The sequence below is a fragment of the Pelmatolapia mariae genome, linkage group LG6, assembly GCF_036321145.2.
Source record: "Pelmatolapia mariae isolate MD_Pm_ZW linkage group LG6, Pm_UMD_F_2, whole genome shotgun sequence".
NCBI classification, from domain to species: domain Eukaryota; kingdom Metazoa; phylum Chordata; class Actinopteri; order Cichliformes; family Cichlidae; genus Pelmatolapia; species Pelmatolapia mariae.
The window spans coordinates 39,195,222-39,218,446 of NC_086232.1; the positions used below are offsets into that span (position 1 = coordinate 39,195,222).

Genomic DNA, 23,225 nt, shown 5'->3' on the forward strand with positions numbered 1-23,225 from the left:
TCAGTTTTTATTGTGCCCTACTATTGTTGCAGACTTATATGACCAAAAATTATCAAAGCTCCAACATGAGCCAGAACTCCTCCACAATGGTGTTAAGGACCATTAAAGCCATACATGAAACGATTACTGCAAGAATTTGCTGCTCAAAGGTGTACATATTCTTTTCCACAGGATTTTGTACACTTCTAAGAACATTTTCTTTCTCACATGACTGTCTTCACTTACTGGAACATATTAACAAGCCACAACAAAACAGTTTCCCCATGTGTGATATTGGTGTGAACCAGGTAAAACACGTCTTTGTGGGATTGTGGGTGTTAAATTCGTGAGGTATAAAGGAGAGCGTGGTGCAACCTAAACTTCACTCTTTCATCTTTACTACACTCTAGGTAAGATAATAGAAGGTACTGACCAAAGCTTTCTGTCAACTGTCAAGGTAAGACCACCAAGTCCTTTGTTCCATATGATTTTCTTTTTGCCGTTTGCTAATACTTTAGTGTAGTGGCTCTGAAAATATTGGTCATGCTCCAGTGGAGGTGCACAAAGTCACTGCATGACCAGTAGAAACTAGATAAGATGGTTAATGTAACAAAACAAAGTTGTTTTTTTTTTTAAATTCAACTGCTTACAGTTTATTTTGTTATCGTGAAATATTACAGGTTCTTAGTTGTTTACAAGGAGTAACATGTTTAGCCAAATATTCTACTTAAATTGCTGGCTGCCTGAGTGGTGTCCAAAAATGACACGGGCTTTATAGAAAACTGCAAAACTTTTTATGTTTTGTTATTAGAGACAGCATCCATCCCACTTGGAGCAACTCTCATTTCTAGAAATGTGGCTTATCCGGGGGAACACCAAAGTGTTCTGAGGCCAGCCGAGAGATATAATCTCCCTCACAGTCCCAGTTAGTAAATTATTTACTAGTTGATCATCATATTTATTTACTTATAATTTACATCATATTTAGCTCCTCAGAATTTGAAAGCCTTGAATCAGAAGTACTTGGCTTGCTGGTGTAACTCTCGTACTCATATCTTAAAGCAGATAACCCATTAGCTGGAGAGGAGATAGTGTCTGACTAATTTAGAAGGTCTACAACAAATTTCCCACGTGTGGGACTAATAAAGGTTATCTTATCTTATCTTATCTATCTTATCTACGCTGGAAAAAGAATTTATTGCTTTATGAAATAAAACCCTTTGTAAAGCTACACCTTGCAACCTTGATTAAATGATCGTGGCTCAAGAGTTGGGAGTTTGCCTTGTAATCGGAAGGTTGCCGGTTCGAGCCCCGGCTTGGACAGTCTCAGTCGTTGTGTCCTTGGGCAAGACACTTCACCCGTTGCCTACTGGTGGTGGTCAGAGGGCCCGGTGGCGCCAGTGTCCGGGTCAGGGTGGCTGTGGCTAAAATGTAGCTTGCCATCACCAGTGTGTGAATGGGTGGATGACTGGATGTGTAAAGCGCTTTGGGGTCCTTAGGGACTAGTAAAGCGCTATACAAATACAGGCCATTTAAAGAAAATAAGAACAACCCCAGGTTTCTCTTCAGCACTGTAGCCAGGCTGACATGGTGACTGCTTCTTCACTCTTGAGGATTCATGTACATTAGAACATCAAAGTAGACAAAGCTGCCTGGGTAGAGTGAGGAAGAAGCAGGATATATGTTGACAGCTTGCTAGCTATGAATTCAAATGTTACCTGCACATACTTCACATGAGCAAAATCAAATGTAGTCAGAAAAGATAGGAACTTTGGGTGAGGTATAGTGGATATTTTGGGTATTTAAGTTTACACTGGGGGGCATCATGGTGGTTAGCACTGTTGCCTCATAGCAAGAAGGTCCATCAGTCCAGGGTCTGTGTAGAGTTTGCATGTTCTCCCTGTGTTTGTGTGGGTTCTCTCTGGGTACTCTGGCTTCCTCCTACAGTCCAAAGACATGCAGTTAGTGGGGATAAGTTAATTGGTAGCTCTAAATTACTTATGGGTTTGAATATGAGTGTGAATAGTTGTCTGTGTCTATGTGTTAGCCCTGTGACAGACTGGCGACCTGTCCAGGGTGTACCCTGCCTCTCACCCTAAGAAAGCTGGAATGGAATTTAGCACTGTTTAACTTCCCTTTTGTTCATGTAATTTAATCTCCTCTCATTGTTAAATGATTCCATTCAGATGGCAAAGCTGTGGCACCTCCTGCTCCTGTGTTGGGCATGGAGTCCCCTGTGCCTTCCTTCCAGTGTGAGCTTCATTGGTACACCACAGGAGTGTGAAAAGGCTCACTTTGTCCCTGGTTACAACTTGGGTGGTGAAGGCTTTGACATTGTGACGATGGAGAGAAAAGGTGCCTATGTGATCGACACTGAAACATGGAAGATTGGAAATGGTACCTGTAGGATGTACCGTAATGGCTACATGAATGGAGAGAAGCAGAAGGTCCCCGTTGCTGTGGTGGACTGGAGAACCCTGCCCAAGTGCAGTTTGAAGGTCTCCAGTGTGGTCTATGATTCTGTTGAAACTCTTGTTAATGACTCGACATCATCTGTATCCAACAACTGGAAAATTGGCCTTGACATCCCGGTAGATCCTTCAGCAAAGGTTGGGGTTGGCTTTGGAGGTTCTCACTCAAGAGATTCTACCTTTGCCATGAAAAAGTCAAAACAAGACCACTACACCTTCTTACACCATTCGATCAACTGTCATTACTATGGGTGAGTATGTCAGTGGATATTTTTCTTATTTGATTAATTTGTTGATAATTTTTATTTATTTATTTTTTAGTTTAGCATCAAGAGTGATTTAAAATCTCACTGAAGTATTTATTACATTTACTGCAGTGGTGTCAAACACTTTTCCCCCCACATGGTCACTCAGAACACATACATACAGATCTGGAGTGTGCTGGAATAATCAAATCATTTTATAGTTTTTTTTAAAATATGTTTTTATGTGTTGTATGATGTGAAAAGTAAGGGTAGTTTTTAAAAATTGATTTTCACCCTTCAAATCGATTTTAGTTTGAATAATGCAATATCGATTCATTAAACCCTGAATCGATTTTTAAATAATAATGTATTTTGCCAGAAACTCCAGAATCTCAGGTTAAAGCTCACAAAACTACTTTAACAACTGCCAAATAGCTAAAACAGGTGAAACATCTTCAAGCAACTTAAAGAAGTCCAGATGATTTTCTTTCCAAGCTCCTTAGACTTCAGAAAGTTACACACACATAATAGGGCGTGTTGCCCACTACTGGCGATAGCTTGTGTAGCACACTATATATTTCATACATAACATCTTCTCCCCGCTAAGGTAAGCGACCGCGGCACTACCCACAGAAATATTTCACTTAACCTAAATGGTACTTTTTTCTTTTCTTTTCTTTTCTTTTTTCTTCTTTTCTTTTTTCTTCTTTTCTTTTCTTTTTTTTTTTTTACAACACGGTAACAAGCGGGTGGCTTACTGACCCTCACTGGGTAATGTCTAACAATTTCTGTAACCTGTATACACTCAGTGTTTCAATAGACTGGTGTGTTTCTGGAGGTATTGTGGTCCGCAGAACTTGTTCAACAGTCTTTTTTCCTGATGAGATGTACCAGGGTGGAGCAAGGTGTCATTATCACTATCACTCTGGGCTGGTGACATTTAGAATAGAATAAAATAGAAACTTTATTGTCATTGCACATGTCAAGTACAAGGCAACGAAATGCAGTTTGCATCTATCGAGAAAGTGCTTTAGCAATAATATGGATATATTACAAAAATGGGTCTATTATAGGTATGAGGGTACAAAATATGGGTCTATTATGGGTATGTTACAATGTACACGTTATGAAGGTATGTTATGAATATGCTATAACTATAAGTATGTACAGGCTATAGTGAGTGTACAGGCTATGAACAGGATATAAATATGAAAACTATACAGAAATATGAAACTATACAGAAATATAAACTATACAAGTTATAAACAGTTGTAAACAGTTGTAGAACTATACTTATTATCGTACAGAATGATTGTCTGTACAGAATTTACAGTAGTGCAGTTTAGATCAGTGAGATATGTGGCTAATTTCTACAGAGGTTATATAAAGTGCTAGTGGTTGTGAGTGGTGGTTCAGTCCATGTTATTATTGTGTGTATGATGGTACAGTTGGCCATTTGTTTGTTTTTGTCCATTGTGTGTTCAGTAATGGGTGGTTGTGGGTGTGTGTATGTTCAGTCCATGGGTTTAATGTGGGTCAGATGTCAGGAGGCAGAGTTCAGGAGTCTGACAGCTGTAGGGAAGAAGCTGTTCTGGTACCTGGTGGTGTTAGTCCAGTAACTCCTGTTGCACCTCCCAGAGGGCAGGAGGGTGAAGAGTGCCGGTCAGAGGATCCACTGCAACCTGCTGAGATACTGGCTCAGGACATGTCAGCATCTGATCCACATGATGTTTCCACACTCCTTGTGCTCCCACATTCACTTTGTATGACACTGGCCTAATCCTTTCCAATACGACACCGTGCGTCCACTTGTTCTCTCCTTTCCTATAATCACACACCAAGACCGGCTTGCCAACAGTGAACCGTCTGTCCCTGGAGTGTTGTTGTCGGCACTGTTGTTGACCATCCTGTGACGCACTGCTCTGGCCACACTGGGCTTCAGAAAATCCAGGCGAGAGTGCAGCTTGTGTCCTATGAACAACATAGCTGGCGTTTCTTGGTGCATGGGGGTGTTGCGGTACGTCAAGAGGAACGTGTCAAGTCGTTGCTGCACAGGTGCTGTACCCCTGAAAGCTTTCAATGCATGCTTGAATGTCTGCACAAAACGCTCAGCCAAACCATTAGTGGCATTAGTGGATGGCATGGCGCAGAGCGGATATGTTTGACTCCATTAGCTTTCAGGAACACCCTGAATTACTCAGAAAAGAACTGTGGTCCATTATCACTCACCAGGATGTGAGGAATGCCATAGCAACTAAAAAGACCCCGGAGCACTTGTATGGTTTTACCGACCGTGGTGCGATCCATAATATGCACCTCGGGCCACTTGGAATGTGCATCCACCACAACCAGGTACATATGACCCGCAAAATCCACATGGATCCATTCCCACAGACAGGAAGGACACAACCAAGGGTGCAAGGGCGCTAACCCAGGCTCTTTTTGCAAATGCTGACAAGAGTGGCAGGCTTTAACTTGAAGCTCAATTTGCGCATCAATGCCAGGCCACCAAACATAACTGTGAGCTAAGCTCTTCATCTTCAGCACCCCTGGATGTGCTGTGTGGAGCTCTTTTAGGATATCAGAGTGCAGCTTAGGTGGCACAACCACTCCCACGCCCCACATGAGGCATCTCTGCTGTATAATGAGTTTCTGTCTGCGCAGCAGACAGGGTGACAGCTCATGATCTGCGTCTTTTGCAGCTGGGAAACGTCCAGTTGTTACCATTTCCAGGACACGAGACAAAGTGACATCAGACACAGTGTCACGTCTGATCTCGGCAACACTGACTCGTAATGTGTCCAGTTGAGATGCGTAGAATACCTCTACTGCTCCCCATTTCTCTTTATGTGCAAGAGGCAAAGGTAAACGTGACAGTCTGTCAACATTGGCATGATGCACACCTTCCCGGTACTGCAAGGTATAATTATGTGCTGGCAGAAGGAGTGCCCAATGCTGCATTCGCGCTGCTACCATTGATGGTGTACCTTTCAGTGGACTCAGAATGGAGGTCAGTGGGCGATGATCAGTGAGTAAGGTAAACTTGTTACCATGGAGATACTGGTGAAACTTGTGTACTCCTAAAACTATCGCCAACGCCTCCTTCTCAATCTGAGCACAGTTTTGTTCGGCTTTGCTGAGACTTCGTGAAGCATAAGCAACTGGCCTTTCTTGGCCATCAGGTATGACGTGTGAGAGCATGGCTCCAACTCCATATGGTGAAGCGTCACACGCCAGACGGAGAGGCAGTTCAGGATTATAGTGGGCGAGTACTTCCGGTGATGCCAGACGTTCTTTAGCTTTCTGGAAAGCAGACTCATAGGTTGATGTCCACTGCCATTTCCTCTCTTTACTGAGCAGCTCCTTCAGTGGTTTGAGGACCGTAGCTAAATCAGGTTTGAAACGTACATAACAGTTGAGCATTCCCAGAAAAGAATGGAACTGGCTGACATCACCTGGTGCTGGAGTTGACTCCTGCACCACCACTGACTCCTGGAAAAACAGCTACTTCTCCTGTTTGAGATGCAGGCCATAGTACTCTAGCCTGCTCAAAACTGCCTCGAGGGTTTTTAGGTGTGTCATTTTGTCAGGACCACTGACAAGGATGTCATCCAGATAACAATGGGTATATGGCAGTCCTAGAAACATTTGATCCATAGCCTTCTGAAACAACACTGGTGATGCCACTCCAAAATGTAAATGATTGAAACGGAACAGCCCTTTTTGAGACCAAAATAGTCTGCAGCTTCTTAGACTCCTCTTCTACCTCCATCTGTAGATATACATTTGCTAAGTCCAGCTTACTGAAATGCTGACCCCCTGCCAGAGAAGCAAACAGGTCCTCAATGCGTGGAATTGGGTACTTATCCACACAGAGCTATGAATTGAGAGTGACCTTGAAAGCCCCACACAGTCTCACTGAGCCATCCTTCTTGTTGCACCACAGGTGTGGCCCAGTCACTATGCTCCACTGGTGTGAGGACCCCAAGTTCAGTCAGGCATTTCAGTTCAGCCTACCTACACTCGAGGTCAGAGAGCACAAGGCATGTTACATGGTGGACAGAATTTGGGTACACTATCAGGCCTAAGAGTCAATCTGGCTATAATTCCTTTCATTGACCCTAATTCCTTAGAGAAAACAGCTGAGTGTTTCTTTAGCACAGCCTCCAGATTGTCATTTCCACTTTGCTCTCTGGCATGAACATCTTTCAAGTTCAGTTTAATAACTCTCAACCACTCCCTACCCAACAGTGGTGGGGCATCCACCTTTACAAGGGTAGTGTTGCACATTGCTTGTTCAGTTCAACTTGCACCTTGACGACCACTTCTGGTGCCAGCGGTTCCCCAGTGTATGTCTTCAGTATGATGTCAGTGGGTTGCAGCAGCAACTGACTCAGCATACTTTTGTACTGTTCCCATGGGAGCAAAGACACACCACCCCCTGTATCCAGCTCCATCTTCATTTTCTTCCCATTAACTACAGGCATCAGGGAGATAAGTGAATCCCTCTCTTTTCGAGACAATGAATACAGTTCCAACTCACTATCAGTGTCAGATCTGACTCCTTCACTTTCACTTTCCTCACCAGCAACATGATGAATTCTTCTCTTTTTGTCCTTCCCTCTGTGTTTAACTGCATTACCTTTCAGTTCAGGTTTTCCGTCTTTCTCTTTCCTGTTCCAATCTTGGCTGCTTCTGGCTCTACCTTTACGCATGCGTTTCGTGTGGCCTTTCCTCCTCAACTGGTGACGGTCACGGTCCTTGTACCAGCAGTCATCATCAGTATGATTCATTTTCTCGCAGCGATGGCATCCATCACCTTTTTGCGACAGCACCGTGTTCACTTTAAGAGAACCACTTAACTGCTGAATTCACGTGTTGCTGTCTCTGCCAACATGGCATAGTCAACTGCATTGCGGAACGTGAGATCCTTTTCTGTCAAAAGATGCTTCTCCACAGTTTCACACTTTAATCCACAAACAAATCTGTCCCGTAGAGCATCTTCCAGATACACACCAAACTCACAATGTTCCGACACTCTTTTCAACACCACCACATACTGTGCGACTGTTTCCTGTTCCCCCTGATTCCTCTTGTGGAACCGGAACCTTTGCAAAACTCCCACAATATTGTCATACTGCAGGCTTGTTTGGTTACTCAGCAGACCATACGTTTTGGGACCCATCACACTTAGCAGCACTGGCACTCATTTCTCAGACTGAATGTCATTAGCCAGGATGTAATACTCAAAACATTCAATATATGTTGCTCACTGCTTACCAGCATCATCAAAGGGATCCATCTGCCCAATCATTCCAGCCATGATGCATCCGCTGTCTACAGCCAACACTGTCGTTTCTGACTCGTCGGAGAAAAAGCAGCTCACCGAATCCACAGCTCAGAAGTCCTTTCACCATGCTATTGTTCGTTTTCCATCCACACTCAGCCATGCACAGTAGATGGCCAAGTCTTCCAGACTTCACAACACATAACAGGGCCCACTACTGGTGATAGCTTGTATATCACACAACATATTTTGGCTCATACATAACAAATTCCCTCTTGCTGTTTTGCTTCCACCAGGATAAAATCACACTCCCTGCATGGCTCTCTCTCACTCTGTACTTCAAGACCAGTTTGCCATTAAAAATCTCTGTTTTCTGCATTACTCTGTTATGCAGACGTCTACCGTCTATTCACTGCTGTCGGCCAAGAAAGCCTAATTTCTGCTGTTCAATAGCGAAGAAATATAAGCTTTTGTAATAATTGACTGATTGATAATACTTTATTCATCCCGAGGGAAATTGGGTTAGGGCTGCCAGCTGTGCCAACGCCATCTTACCCTTCCGACCATACATACATTACACAAACATCACATGGGGTTGACAGGTCAGAGAGGTATAACAATGGAAAATGCACAAAATGAGGAAAGATAATAATGATAAAACCGAATAAAACCTCTGTAACTTTGCTCTGCTTCACTTCAGCAGCATCAGGTAATGTTCATATGTTGCAAATTACCTGATCTAGTGATCTACTGCAAAATATTTTTAAGGTGCGTATCTGCAATAAAAAGTCAGACCAGGAAAAACTCATTCATATTTTTCTGTTTTATCCTCACTTAATTTGACACAAAGGTATCTGCTGTGATGATTACACCTCTGATGTAGTCTCACAAGTGTCAGCTTTGTTTTTATTAGGGATGCACTTTTTGGAAAACAAGTACGAGTACGGGTACTTGCATTTCAGTACTCGCCGATACCGAGTACTTAATAAAAACATGATTTAAATTTACAGGTAACAGCTTTAGTCATATAATTTAACAAAAAACAAACAAACAAGGCACTAGTTTGGAATTAAGAACATTTATTTAAAATGAAAAGCATGTTGTATGCAACATATTGTTGCATACAAAATTTGTTCGTCTTGTTGTGGAAGTTTTTCCACTTAAATAAAGCCTGCAGACGAGCGGTGAGCGGTAGCCAACATTCTTTAATCCAGACACACAAAGACAACGGACAACCAAGCTTGATGGAGAGCCTGCATGACGCGGGGCAGGTCAGCAGAGTTCTCACTGAGCCTAGCATGGCTCTCAGTTTAAATACCTTCTTCAGGAACAAAAGGCAGTACACAGCTGTTTCACACCTTAAGGTTCACACTCCCTTGCTACCTCCCAGAGTCCTTGAAGAGACAAAAGACTCTTCCTGTGGAGTGGTCTGCTCCCCCCCAACTTCCCTCTTACAGTATGGGTGTCAGACATGGCATTATACAATAAAATAATGTGATTAGTACATAAGTGAAAGAAATTCCATTACAATCTGTTTCTCTGTTTAGAAGTCTCACTAGCACAGTCACAGCTGGGATGACATCAGAGGCTAGTGCTTCGTAGCTACTCACTCTTTTAGTTAGTTCCTCAAAAGGTGCGAGGATGTCAACAGTCTTCTCCATAAGAGCCCATTGGTGAGCGGTGAGATAGTCAGGGAGTTCATGCTCGGACGCATACACCCCCAGCACTCGCTTTTGCTCTATGAGGGACTGGAACATGTAATACGTGCTGTTCCAGCGCGTCTGTACGTCCTGCTGCAGTCTCTTTATTGGCTGGTTGAGCTGTCCCTGAATGTCCTCGAGGCGGGAGTAGGCTAAGGCAGAATGTTTAAAATGCCCAACTATTTTCCGCCCCACATCAGCTATGCTCCTCTGTGCTAATAAGCCCTCGTGAACAGCCAGTTGGAGCGTGTGCGCGACACACGGCAGACTTGGGAGCCCTGCGTCATTCATGTAGGCTGTGGATATGTTTTTTCACGGACTCGTGTAGTTTAGGCAGCTCCGTGTCAGTCATGTAGTGGCGGCTTGGGACATCGTATCTGGGCTCCAGAACATGGAGGAGACGCTGGAATCCAACATTTTCTAACTCCGAGAGTGGCTGGTCACTAAATGCAATGTACTCGATAATTGCCTGTGTTATTTTCACAGTACGTGGATTGTCTCTGCACATTTTCTCTCGCAAGAGTTTGCTGCAGCTCTGAGCTGCTGCCGGGGCCTGGGGGCGGGCACTCGGCGCCTGTGATTAACCCCTTACACGCCGCTCAAACATAGACATTTCTCAGACCCCGGTATCGGGGGACTTTTAACGAGTACGAGTACTTTAGAAAATGTGGTATCGAGGCCGATACCCGATACCGGTATTGGTGCATCCCTAGTTTTTATACATAGATATAAAAATATGGATATGTACTGATAAATGGTCAGAAATGAAATATTTCTGAATGTTTGAGTCAAAATTGAATTGAATTGAATTGGAATCGAATCAGTTATAGAAATTGAAATCGATAACCAGCCCTAGTGAAAAGCATTCACCATGTTACAAAACAGCTGATAATGTTTCAGTTTTTCATTCTATGGCTTAACCGTTATTAATTGGTATAGACAGTCATGAGTAATGTGTTTGTCAGCAGGATTTAAAACGGATGATGGGTTTCTTGTTCAGTTGAAAGTATTATTTTCATCACTTGCAAGACAGTGCTTCCTGGTGCAAAACAACGTGAAAAGTCTAAAACTTATTCTTAGCAGTTTTCCATTTTGAAAAGCCATCCAGCAGACCAGATCTGGCCCGTGAGTCAAATGTTTGACATCTCTCTGTTGCTGATTGTTGGAATCAATTTGAATTAAAGAAAACAACATAAAAAATAATGTAAATTAAGTGGAACTGTACACACAATTAAGTTAAACTTATTTATATGCTTTTCTGTTCCACAGCTACAGAGTGGCAACAAGTCCTCCATTGAGTCAGGAATTCCAGTCGGCTGTGGACTCCATTCCCCCTTATTCCTCTAAAACTGCACCATTATATCACAATCTGATTGACACTTATGGAACACATTACATCACACAAGTGTCTCTTGGAGGTGAAATTAAAGCAACCACTGCTGTCAGGACCTGCATGGCTACAATGGATGGACTAACAGATACTGATGTTAGTGACTGTTTGTCAGTTGAAGCTTCAGCTACTTTTGCAAATTCTGCCAGTATTAAAGCAGAGTATGAACACTGTCAGAGAAAGAAAAAGAAGTTAGGGTCTAATCAAAGTTTCAGTAGTTCATTTAATGAACGACACACAGAAGCCATTGGTGGAGATATTGATGGAGGTGATATCCTCTTTGTAGGCCAATCTGACCCCTCGGTCTATAAAAACTGGCTCATTTCTCTTAAAACTACCCCTGATGTGGTCCAATACAACTTAAAACCCCTACACACCATACTGCCATTAAATCATCCTGCCAGGGCGGGACTGAAGCGAGAAGTGGAGCAGTACATTAAGAAAAATGCAGTGCTGAAGAAATGTTCAGAAAGCTGTAAGATTGGGCACCGATCAAATGTAAGAGATCCTTGTGCTTGTGTCTGCAACAGTAACCAGAATATCAAGTCAAACTGCTGTCCTGCTGGGAAAGGTCTGGCAACCTTAAAGGTGTTCAAACTTTATGCAAAGGGTCTGTATGGTGACAGGTGGACTCAGACAGATGGTTCAGTGGAGGTGACATATGGTGATCAGAAAAAGCGCACTGATATTATAAGTAATGATGACAACCCTAAATGGAGAGAAACATTTGAGTTTGGAACCATCACCATCAACATGAAAAATAAAATAAAATTTGCTGTGTATGATGAGGACACTTACTGGAACAGTGATCTGTTAGGCGAGTGTTCATTTGATCTGCGAGCAGGGAAGGTGAGAGACAGCTGCATGCTGAATCATGGGACTTTCTATTTTTCCTACATCGTAGAGTGTGCACCAAGTCTTAGTGGGAACCAGTGTCAGGAGTATATCCCCTCGGCCATGAGTCCGTCTTTGGCTGAGGTTTTCCACACCAGAAATGGGGTTCTTCTTGGAGAGATTGGGAATAAGTATGAGAGGCCAGTAAATGTGTGAGTTCAATGCTAAATGTCACTGATGAGAGATGAGTCAATAAGAGAATAAGGATTTGACCATCTGCTGAATATCTATGTGCTTGTATTTCATGGCATTCTGTCTTTGACTTTTATGTGCAAAAATATTTTTTGAACTCAAACATGCTTGTGAGACTCAAAACTGTAATGCACTTCTTATGCTTCGTCTCCATATTAGTTCAAAAATCTAGCAATAAAGCATCAGCAAAGACAACATGTGTGTTTCATTTAAGTATTCAAAAAATAATGTGTTACTGTTTATTAGGTTTCTGTAATGCATCAAGAGGTTATCACAAACTACAGTTGCCCCTTGTGCTTGAGGTGTGAGGGGAAATAAAACTTGTGCACATTGTTGCTGTGGGTGTTAGAGCAGTTAAAAATAAAATCTGTGAAAAGAGCACAATGAAGTCTTCACTTCTACATTAGTACTATAGCATACTTCAGATGACAGAAGGTACTGATCTGAGCTGGCTGTCAACTGTCAGGGTAAGACGACAGAATTATTTCTTGTTTAAAGAAATTCCTTGACTTTAGTATTTGTTGTACATTTCTGGTTCATTTCTGGGCTCACGTGCATCTTAATTGTCAAATGTCCAGAAAAGGTCAGGGCTGCTGTTCATGTGTGAAAAGTACTTTTCTGTATTAGAAAAAAAAAATCAAATATTCAAACTTATATATATATATATGTGTATAAGTCATTTATCCTCTTCTCATTGTTAAATGGTTCCATTCAGATGGCAAAGCTGTGGCACGTCCTTCTCCTGTGTTGGGCATGGAGTCCCTTGTGCCTTCCATCCAGTGTGAGCTTCACTGGTACACCACAGGAGTGTGAAAAGGCTCACTTTGTCCCTGGTTACAACTTGGGTGGTGAAGGCTTTGACATTGTGACGATGGAGAGAAAAGGTGCCTATGTGATTGACACTGAAACATGGAAGATTGGAAATGGTACCTGTAGGATGTACCGTAACCGTTACATGAATGGAGAGAAGCAGAAGGTCCCTGTTGCTGTGGTGGGACTGGAGAACCCTGCCCAAGTGCAGTTTGAAGGTCTCCAGTGTGGTCTATGATTCTGTTGAAACTCTTGTTAATGACTCGACATCATCTGTATCCAACAACTGGAAAATTGGCCTTGACATCCCGGTAGATCCTTCAGTAACGGTTGGGGTTGGCTTTGGAGGTTCTCACTCAAGAGATTCTACCTTTGCCATGAAAAAGTCAAAACAAGACCACTACACCTTCTTACATCATTCTATCAACTGTAAATTCTATGGGTGAGTATGTCAGTGGATATTTGCCTCATTTATTTTTTTAATTTACTGACAATTTTTGTTTTCTTTGATTTTACAGCAGAGGTGTCAAACAATTTTTAATTATATGCCCAGTGATAGGGAGTAGCGGAATACATGTACCGCCGTTACGTATTTAAAATACAAAATATGAGTAACTGTATTCCGTTCCAGTTACCGTTTAAAAAGGTGGTATTCAGAATACAGTTACTTTGTTGAAATAAATGGAGTACACGGCGGTCTTTTCCTGTTTCATATGTTAGGCTGTGCCCTCTCTATTTTTGGTAATTCCATGCTGGTGGAAACCTAAACAAAACACGCATTAAGAGGCTCTATTGCTTGTGTGTTGAATCAGCCCCCCCATCATCCTTAAGTGACAGAGACAGGACTCATCACCACATTCTCATATCATCCTGATCCTTCTGGCCTCGCTATAGCACAAGACACTTTAACACCCTTCCCACGCAATGTACACAAGCTGTAAATTTCCAGATTGTTTTATTTTATTTCCATTTATATTTACATAACTCACCCACTTGCTGCACATAGTGTCCTCTTTGTATATACTCATTCAGTGTATATAAAGTTCTGTCTGTCCTTCTCTTTTTTTCCTTTGCACAGTCGAGGAGCGTATCAGGTCACATTTCACTGCGTGTTATTCCTGTATAACCATGCACGTGACAAATAAAGAATCTTGAATCTTGAAAATCTTGTGTCTCAACCCCGCGCCCCATGTCACCCCTACTTGCGGCCCGCATAATGTCGTGAAGACACATTTTTAAAAATCATTATTCAAAAAAGTATTTAATATGAAGGCAATAGGCAGAGTGTTACAGGCATCGCCCTAAAGAATGTAGCCTCATGGGCAGTGTAGTCCGTGCTGCAGGGAGAATGGACTGACATACCCGTTATGTGTCAGTGAGCGCGAGTGAGGGAGAAAAAGGAGAGTCAAAAAGAGTTGTCACCGACCAGAAACGGGAGCTGGAAGCATGTAAATATAAAATTAACCACTGCAGCCAAAAAGAGTGCCTGACGAGCGCAGTTGTAAGTAAGCTATTAAGACTCGACTGTACACTGTGTTCGTGTTTTCCTCCGGAAACAATAAGTTCCGTTGGAGCAGCCTTACAACGTCTCTCTCTGTCTCTCGCTAGCAAAGTTGACCCAGACAACAAAGTAAAGCTAGTTTTCGGCTACGAGCCCGACGCGAACCCGACGTATTAGTCAGAGGTCCCTTTACTACGGTTCGGAGCCGCGCACCTGTTTTATTTACGATTTATGATGATATATTAAGTAATCCAAAGTATTCAGAATATGTTACTCTCATTGAGTAACGTAAAGGAATATGTTACAAAATATATTTTGGGGCATGTATTCTGTGGAATACATTTTAAAGGTGACCTTCCCAGTACTGTATATGCCATATATAACCCAATTTCACTTTATGTGGCGTGGAGCAGCCAAACCATCACATAAAAAAAATATTAAAAACATCTTTAAATGTAAAGAAATTATACACTAAAATTTTTCATATTCATTGTATCATACTTTTACTAATCAGATCATTAAGTCTGAGTTTTTCCTGTTTCTGTCTGTAGCTTAATTATTGTTCCTCAATATTGCTGGCCGTGGTTAAAGTATTTGTCAGTAAGACGATGTAAAACTGATGATTTTCCTGTAGTTAAGATTGAGTAAAGATGCAATCATTTCATAATGATTTTAAAAAAATGCTTCCTGGTGCAAAACACTGGGTCAGATTCACCTGTGGGTCATATGTTTGACACACCTGTTTCTCAACAGTTTGCTACCGTTTCCTTAGTATTGTGATTCTGTTTTGAATTAATAGAAATAAAATCTAAAATGATTCAAATAAAATGGTTCAGACATTAATGCAGTTATATGCTTTTCTGTTCCACAGCTACAGACTGGCAACAAGTCCTCCTTTGAGTCAGGAATTAAAGTCGGCTGTGGATATTCCCCCTTATTCCTCTAAAACTGCGCCATTATATCACAATCTGATTGACACTTATGGAACACATTACATCACACAAGTGTCTCTTGGAGGTGAAATTAAAGCAACCACTGCTGTCAGGACCTGCATGGCTACAATGGATGGACTAACAGATACTGATGTTAGTGACTGTTTGTCAGTTGAAGCTTCAGCTACTTTTGCAAATTCTGCCAGTATTAAAGCAGAGTATGAACACTGTCAGAGAAAGAAAAAGAAGTTAGGGTCTAATCAAAGTTTCAGCAGTTCATTTAATGAACGACACACAGAAGCCATTGGTGGAGATATTGATGGAGGTGATATCCTCTTTGTAGGCCAATCTGACCCCTCGGTCTATAAAAACTGGCTCATTTCTCTTAAAAGTATCCCTGATGTGGTCCAATACAACTTAAAACCCCTACACACCATACTGCCATTAAATCATCCTGCCAGGGCGGGACTGAAGCGAGAAGTGGAGCAGTACATTAAGAAAAATGCAGTGCTGAAGAAATGTTCAGAAACCTGTAAGATTGGGCACCGATCAAATGTAAGAGATCCTTGTGCTTGTGTCTGCAACAGTAACCAGAATGTCAAGTCAAACTGCTGTCCTGCTGGGAAAGGTTTTGCAACCTTAAAGGTGTTCAAACTTTATGCAGAGGGTCTGTATGGTGATGACTGGAGTCAAACAGATGGTTCAGTGGAGGTGACATATGGTGATCAGAAAAAGCGCACTGATATTATAAGTAATGATGACAACCCTAAATGGAGAGAAACATTTGAGTTTGGAACCATCACCATCAACATGAAAAATAAAATAAAATTTGCTGTGTATGATGAGGACACTTACTGGAACAGTGATCTGTTAGGCGAGTGTTCATTTGATCTGCGAGCAGGGAAGGTGAGCGACAGCTGCATGCTGAATCATGGGACCTTCTTCTTTTCCTACATCGTAGAGTGTGCACCAAGTCTTAGTGGGAACCAGTGTCAGGAGTATATCCCCTCGGCCATGAGTCCGTCTTTGGCCGAGGTTTTCCACACCAGAAATGGGGTTCTTCTTGGAAAGATGGGGAATAAGTATGACAGGCCAGTAAACGTGTGAGTTTAATGCTAGATGTCACTGATGTAAGATGAGTCAATGAGAGAATAAGGATTTGACCATATGCTGAATATCTATGTGCTTGTACTTCATGGCATTCTGTCTTTGACTTTTATATGCAAAAATATATATTTTTTAATTCAGCCATGCTTGTGGGCAATGTAATCCACTTTCTATGCTTCGTCTCCATATTAGTTCAAAAATCTAGCAATAAAGCATGAGCAAAGACAATGCGTGTGTTTTATTTGAGTAATTAAAAAAATTGTCATGGTCCAGGGTGTTTTTGACTGCCTGTTTTTGGACTTTTGGACCGTCATTTTTTATTATTGTGTAGTTCTTGGTTTCTTAGTCTTGAGCTTTGCTTCCTAATTTAATCTTTTGTTCATTTAGTCTTTTACTTTTTGTGCTCTGTCTTCGTCACTGGCCTCCTGGTTGCTTTCCAGATCTCAATTGCCTGCACCGCCAGCATGAGGTGGTCCTGCAGAGCTCCTTCGTCTGCACGGCTGGCCACACTGTTGGCCTCCTGAACTACTCCGTCTCCTTTGGCCACTTGGCTGGCCTACTGAACTGCTAGTTTTTTGTTTTGGACTCTTATGCCCCTGTTTTTCTTTATGTTCCAAGTTTATTTTTGTAGTCCTTGTCTCACGTGTATTTTGTTCAGGTTTGCTTCCCCCGTTTTGTTATGTGTCCTTTGTTCCTCCTGTGTTCCTGCCTGTTACCCATCCCCTCATTTTCCTGTGTGTGTATATAAGTTACCTTTGCTTGTTGTTGCGTCATCCACGTTGCTGTGTGTTTCCTTGTGCTCCTCATTTCCCTTGTTACTCCTAGTTCCCAGTTCCTAGTGTTCGGTTTTGTTTTGTTTTATTTAGTGTTTAATTGTTCTTTGTACAGCTACCTTGTTTAGTTGACCTCATTGTGTTTGAGTCCTGCGTTTGGGTACTACTTCTACAAAAATACTGTGCTCTTTTTGTGTTGTTGGTGTATCACTTGCAATGAAGTTTTGATTAGAGAGTGCTAAAGCGTGTCATGTATATAAAAAGATTAGAATATTGAATTTAATCTAACACCAACAACTTAGGCATTTGATCAAAACAACCCATCATTAACTCCAATACTAGGAGACTCATAGATCACCTCATGGTCATTAAGAGGTTAAACAGTAACTTAAAATGAGATCTACAAGGGTTTCACCAGTTTGGAACTAATAAAGAACTAATAAGAGAGGACTATAAGCTACTGGCATACATGAAACCACTAACTGAAGTAATCGTATATTCAAAATATACAAAATTTCATAGTGATATTTAAACTAAATTTACATGATAAGTAGAATTATGTGTTGAGGAGTAAGCGAATTCCGATATAAAGACAAAGACATCTAAACAACCTCCCCGAGCAAGATCCTTTTTACATAAAAAAATAAAACTAATGCTCTTACAAACTTTTTATTGCAAGTTTATATTGGTAACTGTTTATTCAGTGCATCAAGAGGTTATCACAGACTACAGTGGCTCTATGTGTTTTATGTGTGAGGTGAAACTAACTAGTGCACATTGTTGCTGTGGGTGTTAGAGCAGTTAAAAATAAAATCTGTGAAAACAGCACAAGGAAGTCTCCACTTCTACATCAGTACTATAGCATACTTCAGACGATGGAAGGTACTGATCTGAGCTGGCTGCTAACTGTCAGGGTAAGACGACAGAGTTATTTCTTTAAAAACATTCCTTGACTTGAGCATTTTTTGTACGTTAATAGTCTCACATGTATTTTCAGTAAGTAATGCCTGAAAAGGTTTAGGGCTGCAGTGTGAGATGTGTAAGAATGTTTAACTTTTGTTTTTTTTATCCATGTCATTTCATATCTTCTCATTCTTAAATGGTTCCATACAGATGGCAAAGCTGTGGCAGCTCCTGCTTCTGTGCAGGGCTGTCTGGTTAGAATGTAAACTGCATCTGTCATGTTCATATCATTTCATATCTCTTTAAGTTTCAGACATTGTATTTTATATTCAGACTATGCTGCTTCTTCTGTATTACACTTTCACGTACTGCAAATTTGTAACTGTGTAGCTCATATAAGTTACAACTGTCCACTTCATTTGTGTCTTGCAGAGTACGGTACATAAACTCAGGACATGGCTGATCAATACAAGCATCATTCCATACTTTCTGTGCTGGAGTTTACTGCAGACTAACCATACAGTTTGAGTTTGTATTGATATTTTGTATCTTTGTCTGTGTGTACTTATTCTCTATGTCAGAGCACAGTATCCTGCCATTTGCATTATGTGTAAACCTGGAGCTTTATAATGTATCTCTTTGCATACATTTACATGGCTGAGATGACAATAAAGTTCACTTTGACTTTTACTTCATGGGTGACATACAACCCGGTTTGAATTTAAGTGGGATCGAACAGTTGAATTATAACAAAAAACTATTTAAAAAGGTGTAAAAAAGTACTATTGCTGAAAACATTTAATAAATTATACTTTATAAAGTAAATGAATATATTTGAGTTCTTCCTGTTTCTTTTTGAATAATGTGTTTGTCAGTAAGAAGGATGTAAAGCTGATGATGAGATTCACTCATGATGTGATCTTATAATGACTTGCAAGATAATTCTTCCTGGTTTCAAAACACTGAGAAGCGAAAATTGTTGCCCTCCTTCTCTGAAACTGTCAACTTTACAAAGCCAGCAGTTGGCCTGTGGGTCAAATGTTTGAAACTTATTTTGGAAATATGAAATTAATCCATTCACAGGTGAACCGGTTGTGTTTGTGAGGTTTCAATTAGCCTTTGTAAAGGGGCCAAACATTAATACAGAGCACAACAGCAGTCTGCATGGCTTTATACGAAGGTAAATAACAATCATAAAATCATTTAGAAACACAATTTATCTACATGGTCACAGAATACAGTCAGAACATTCAGTGCAAAATGTAACTTATACATTTAAGTATATTTTGTGTTAAAAGGTTAGATGGATACAGAACATGATCCTACAGAGCTGTCTATTCAGCCAGGTCAGCCTGGCACAGAAAGGACTTCTGTGGCCTTTGTTGCTCAGCTTTAACAATATGAGTCCTTCCCATCAACTCAGTTGCACCACACTGTTATCTGTGTAGGCTAAACCTATTTGATGCAGAGGGCCTCACAATATGCGATTTTCACGGCACATCGAAACATTAGTAGTTGAAAGGTGAACTTACTGTAACATCAACAGAAAAAAGTAAATGAAAAATAATAACGATAAAAAAATGTTCCAAAAGCTATGTACATGTTAAACTAAGATTTAGTTTTTTAAAAAAATATATATTATATTTTAAAAATTGCGAGTGAATGCTCGTTTTCCCACTATGTTCATCTTGTAGGAAAGTTATCCAAATGACATAACACACACATCTGAGAATATCCAGCAAACCAATCTCTGGTTATCTGAATATTTTATGTTATATTATATAGTAGAGAAACAGGGAGATGTTTCATGACTTGCTGCAACCAGAGACGTGTTTAATGGTGGAGACACGGAGAGGTCCGTCAGTTTATTCCTGCTTGTTATATTATGGTTAACGTGACTCTCAGCCCGTTACGGACAGTCGGCTGCTGGCTGTTGAGTTTACCCTGGTTTAGATTTTAGTGGTAGTAAAGTCTAAACGAGTTTATGTTTAAATACACGTATCATGTCAGAGGCTAAATAAAAAAAAAGAAGAAGACAAAAAAAGTGTGTGATAGATAATCAGACCATCTTAACGCAGTCAGGTTGCTATTTTAGCGCAGTCCTACGAACAAAGTACAGAAGACTATTTAAATAACAGTTTAAAACATGACGTAAATCTAATTTAAAAGCCTCTTGTCAGGCACTGTCCAACTTTAAAGACCCGCAAAGTTCAGACAGGAAACCTTGGTTGTGCTTTACACTTACGTGAGGCGATGATTAATAATTATTTTTAAAAGATGAGACTTAGATCAGATGTTTTCTGTCTATATATTTTGGCTAAATGCTTTTTCACTAATCACTGTTAAAGAACTTGACTTTTGATTGTTCCCCACTATTGTTGCAGACCTAACCCTAGCTAATAATTACATAAATATGCAGTCACGTGCATGCAGTAATGTAATTCTTAATGGCTTTGAAAATGTTTTATTGCTTCTATATCCAAATACACAATAAAACACTCATGCAAATGTGCATGTCCAAGAGGCGCCGCGGACACACGCAGCGGCTGCTCCCCATCCTGACAAAACAGTGTTTCTGTCTTTGTTTTGCTCTTTTTCTTGTTTTTCACAACACTCATACAGTAGTGAGCTCCTCAAAATCAAGAGAAGCAAATCCACTAACTTTTTAATCACGGAAGAGCTATGAACCACACTGAGAAACTGTGGACTGCTTTGGAGGCATCTACCACCAGCAACCCCTGCTACTACACCTCGCCCACAGTGGAAAAGTCGGGGGCATCTACCATCAGCAACCCCTGTCACAAGATCTTGCCTACAGTGGAAATGTCTCAGGTGGTGCGAGAGGAGACAAAAGAGCGGGGAGGCATCCGAAGCAGGCTAGCGGCTAATCCACACAAACCCGCTATTCCCACCATCGTACTGTCCAACGTGCACTCCCTGGACAACAAGCTGGATCATGTACGCTTACTTCAGTCCACCTTGAAGTCAGTGAGAGAGTGTTGTGTCACCGTCTTTGTGGAAACTTGGCTTAATAATAACATCACCGACACCGCCATTCAACTTGACCGGCTAACATGCTTTCGAGCAGACAGAGCTCACTCTGTGTTTACATCAACGATGGCTGGTGCCCTGATTCTGTTGTGGCTTGCAAACACTGTTCACCTCTGCTGGAGCTTATGATCATCAAATGCAGACCGTTCTACCTACTGAGGGAAATTTCAGCCATAGTGTTTGTTGCTGACTCTATCCCTCCCTGCTCCAATAACAACAACAGGAGTGAGGCACTGAATAAACTGTATCAGCATGTCAGGGAGATGCTTTTCTTGTCCTAGTGGGTGATTTCAATCATGCAGATCCAAAGACTGTGCTTCCCAAACTGCACAAACACTGAATTTCCCACACGAGGAAACAACATTTTGGACAATGTTTTCACCACTCTGAGAGGAGATTACAAAGCCCTCCCCCTCCCCGACCTTGGTGCCTCTGATCACATCACTGTTATGCTAATGCAAGCATACAGACCCCTGGTCAAAGTCACCAAACCAGTTTGTAAGCAGGTACGTGTGTGGCCAGAAGTGTTCTCAAAGGCACTGCAAGACTGCTTTTCCACCACAGACGGGGAGATCTTTAAACAGGCCGCCACACACAGCAACACCACAGGCCTGCAGGAATATACGGAAACTGTCATTGGCTACATCTCAAAATGCATCGATGACATCACAGAGACCAGGACCATCACTGTCCGGGCCAACCCGCTCCTGAGGGTGAGAAATGCAGCCTTCAGAGCTGGGGATGAGGTGAGCCTAAGAACAGCAAGGGCAAAACTGTCATGTGGCATAAGAGAGGCAAAAAGGCAGTACTCCAGGAGGATTTCTCAAAGCTTCAGTGACAGCAGAGACACTCTTTGGCAAGGGATACAGACCATCAAAGGCTACAAGCCCACTCCGCAGACTGTGGACAGAAGACTCCACCCTCCCCCCAACGATCGGGTGGTGACATGACAGTGTGTACCGAAGAAGTCATCTCCCTCCTGCTTTAATGACGACTGTCCGGTCGCACTCACCTCCATCATTATGAAGTGCTTTGAAAGGTTAGTCATGCTTCAAATAAAGACATCTCTTTCCCCCAACCTGGATCCATTTCAGTTTGCATACCTGTCAAACCACTCAACCGATGATGCAATTTCAACTGCCCTTCACTCAGCCCTCACACATCTGGACACTAGAGACTCATACGTTAGAATGCTGTTCATAGACTTCAGTTCAGCATTCAACACCATCATTCCCCAGCAACTTATTCACGAACTGGATCTGCTGGGGATCAGCACCTCGCTGTGTAACTGGCTGCTGGATTTCCTGACAGGAAGACACCTCCAGCACAAGAACACTGAATACAGGGGCTCCCCAAGGATGTGTCTTGAGCCCCCTGCTCTTCACTCTGCTGACCCACGACTGTACACCATCACACAGCTCCAACCTTTTCATCAAGTTTGCAGACGACACAACTGTGGTAGGTCACATCAGCAACAACGATGACACCTGCTACAGGAGTGAAGTTAACCATCTGGCAGCAACAACAACCTGTCCCTGAATGTGGAGAAGACTAAGGACTCACACCCTGCACACCCCACTAACCATCAATGGTGCTGATGTGGAGAGGGTAAGCAGCACCACGTTCCTGGGTGCGCACATCTCAGAAGATCTCTCCTGGTCAAAAACTACTGCATCACTGGTCAGTAAAGTCCAACAGCAACTCTACTTCCTCCACAAACTGATGAGAGCAAGAGCCTCAACCCCTACAACCTTCTACAGAGGCACCATTGAGAGCATCCTAACCAGCTGCATCACTGTGTGGTGTGGCTCCTGCACTGGGTCCTGCTGAAAAAAGATACAACGGGTAGTGAGAGCAGCGGAGAGGATCGTGGGTACTTCTCTTCCCTCCCTCCAGGAGATCTACTGCACCCACCTTATCTGTAAAGCCCTCTGCATCACAGGTGACTCCACTCATACGTCCAACAGCTTCTTCAGTTTGCTGCCATTAG

At 41.9% G+C, this 23,225-nt stretch overlaps 1 protein-coding gene and 1 pseudogene across 1 annotated transcript; both read left to right on the forward strand.

The window, feature by feature from the left end:
• Positions 1-2,165: 2,165 nt before the first annotated feature.
• Positions 2,166-12,122, forward strand: LOC134629822 (perforin-1-like). The gene is made up of 2 exons (XM_063477334.1): positions 2,166-2,701; positions 10,952-12,122. Exons 1-2 carry the CDS (start codon positions 2,166-2,168, stop codon positions 12,120-12,122), a joined length of 1,707 nt encoding a protein of 568 aa, XP_063333404.1.
• A 751-nt stretch (positions 12,123-12,873) lies between these two features.
• Positions 12,874-16,619, forward strand: LOC134628753 (perforin-1-like; annotated as a pseudogene).
• Positions 16,620-23,225: the final 6,606 nt, after the last annotated feature.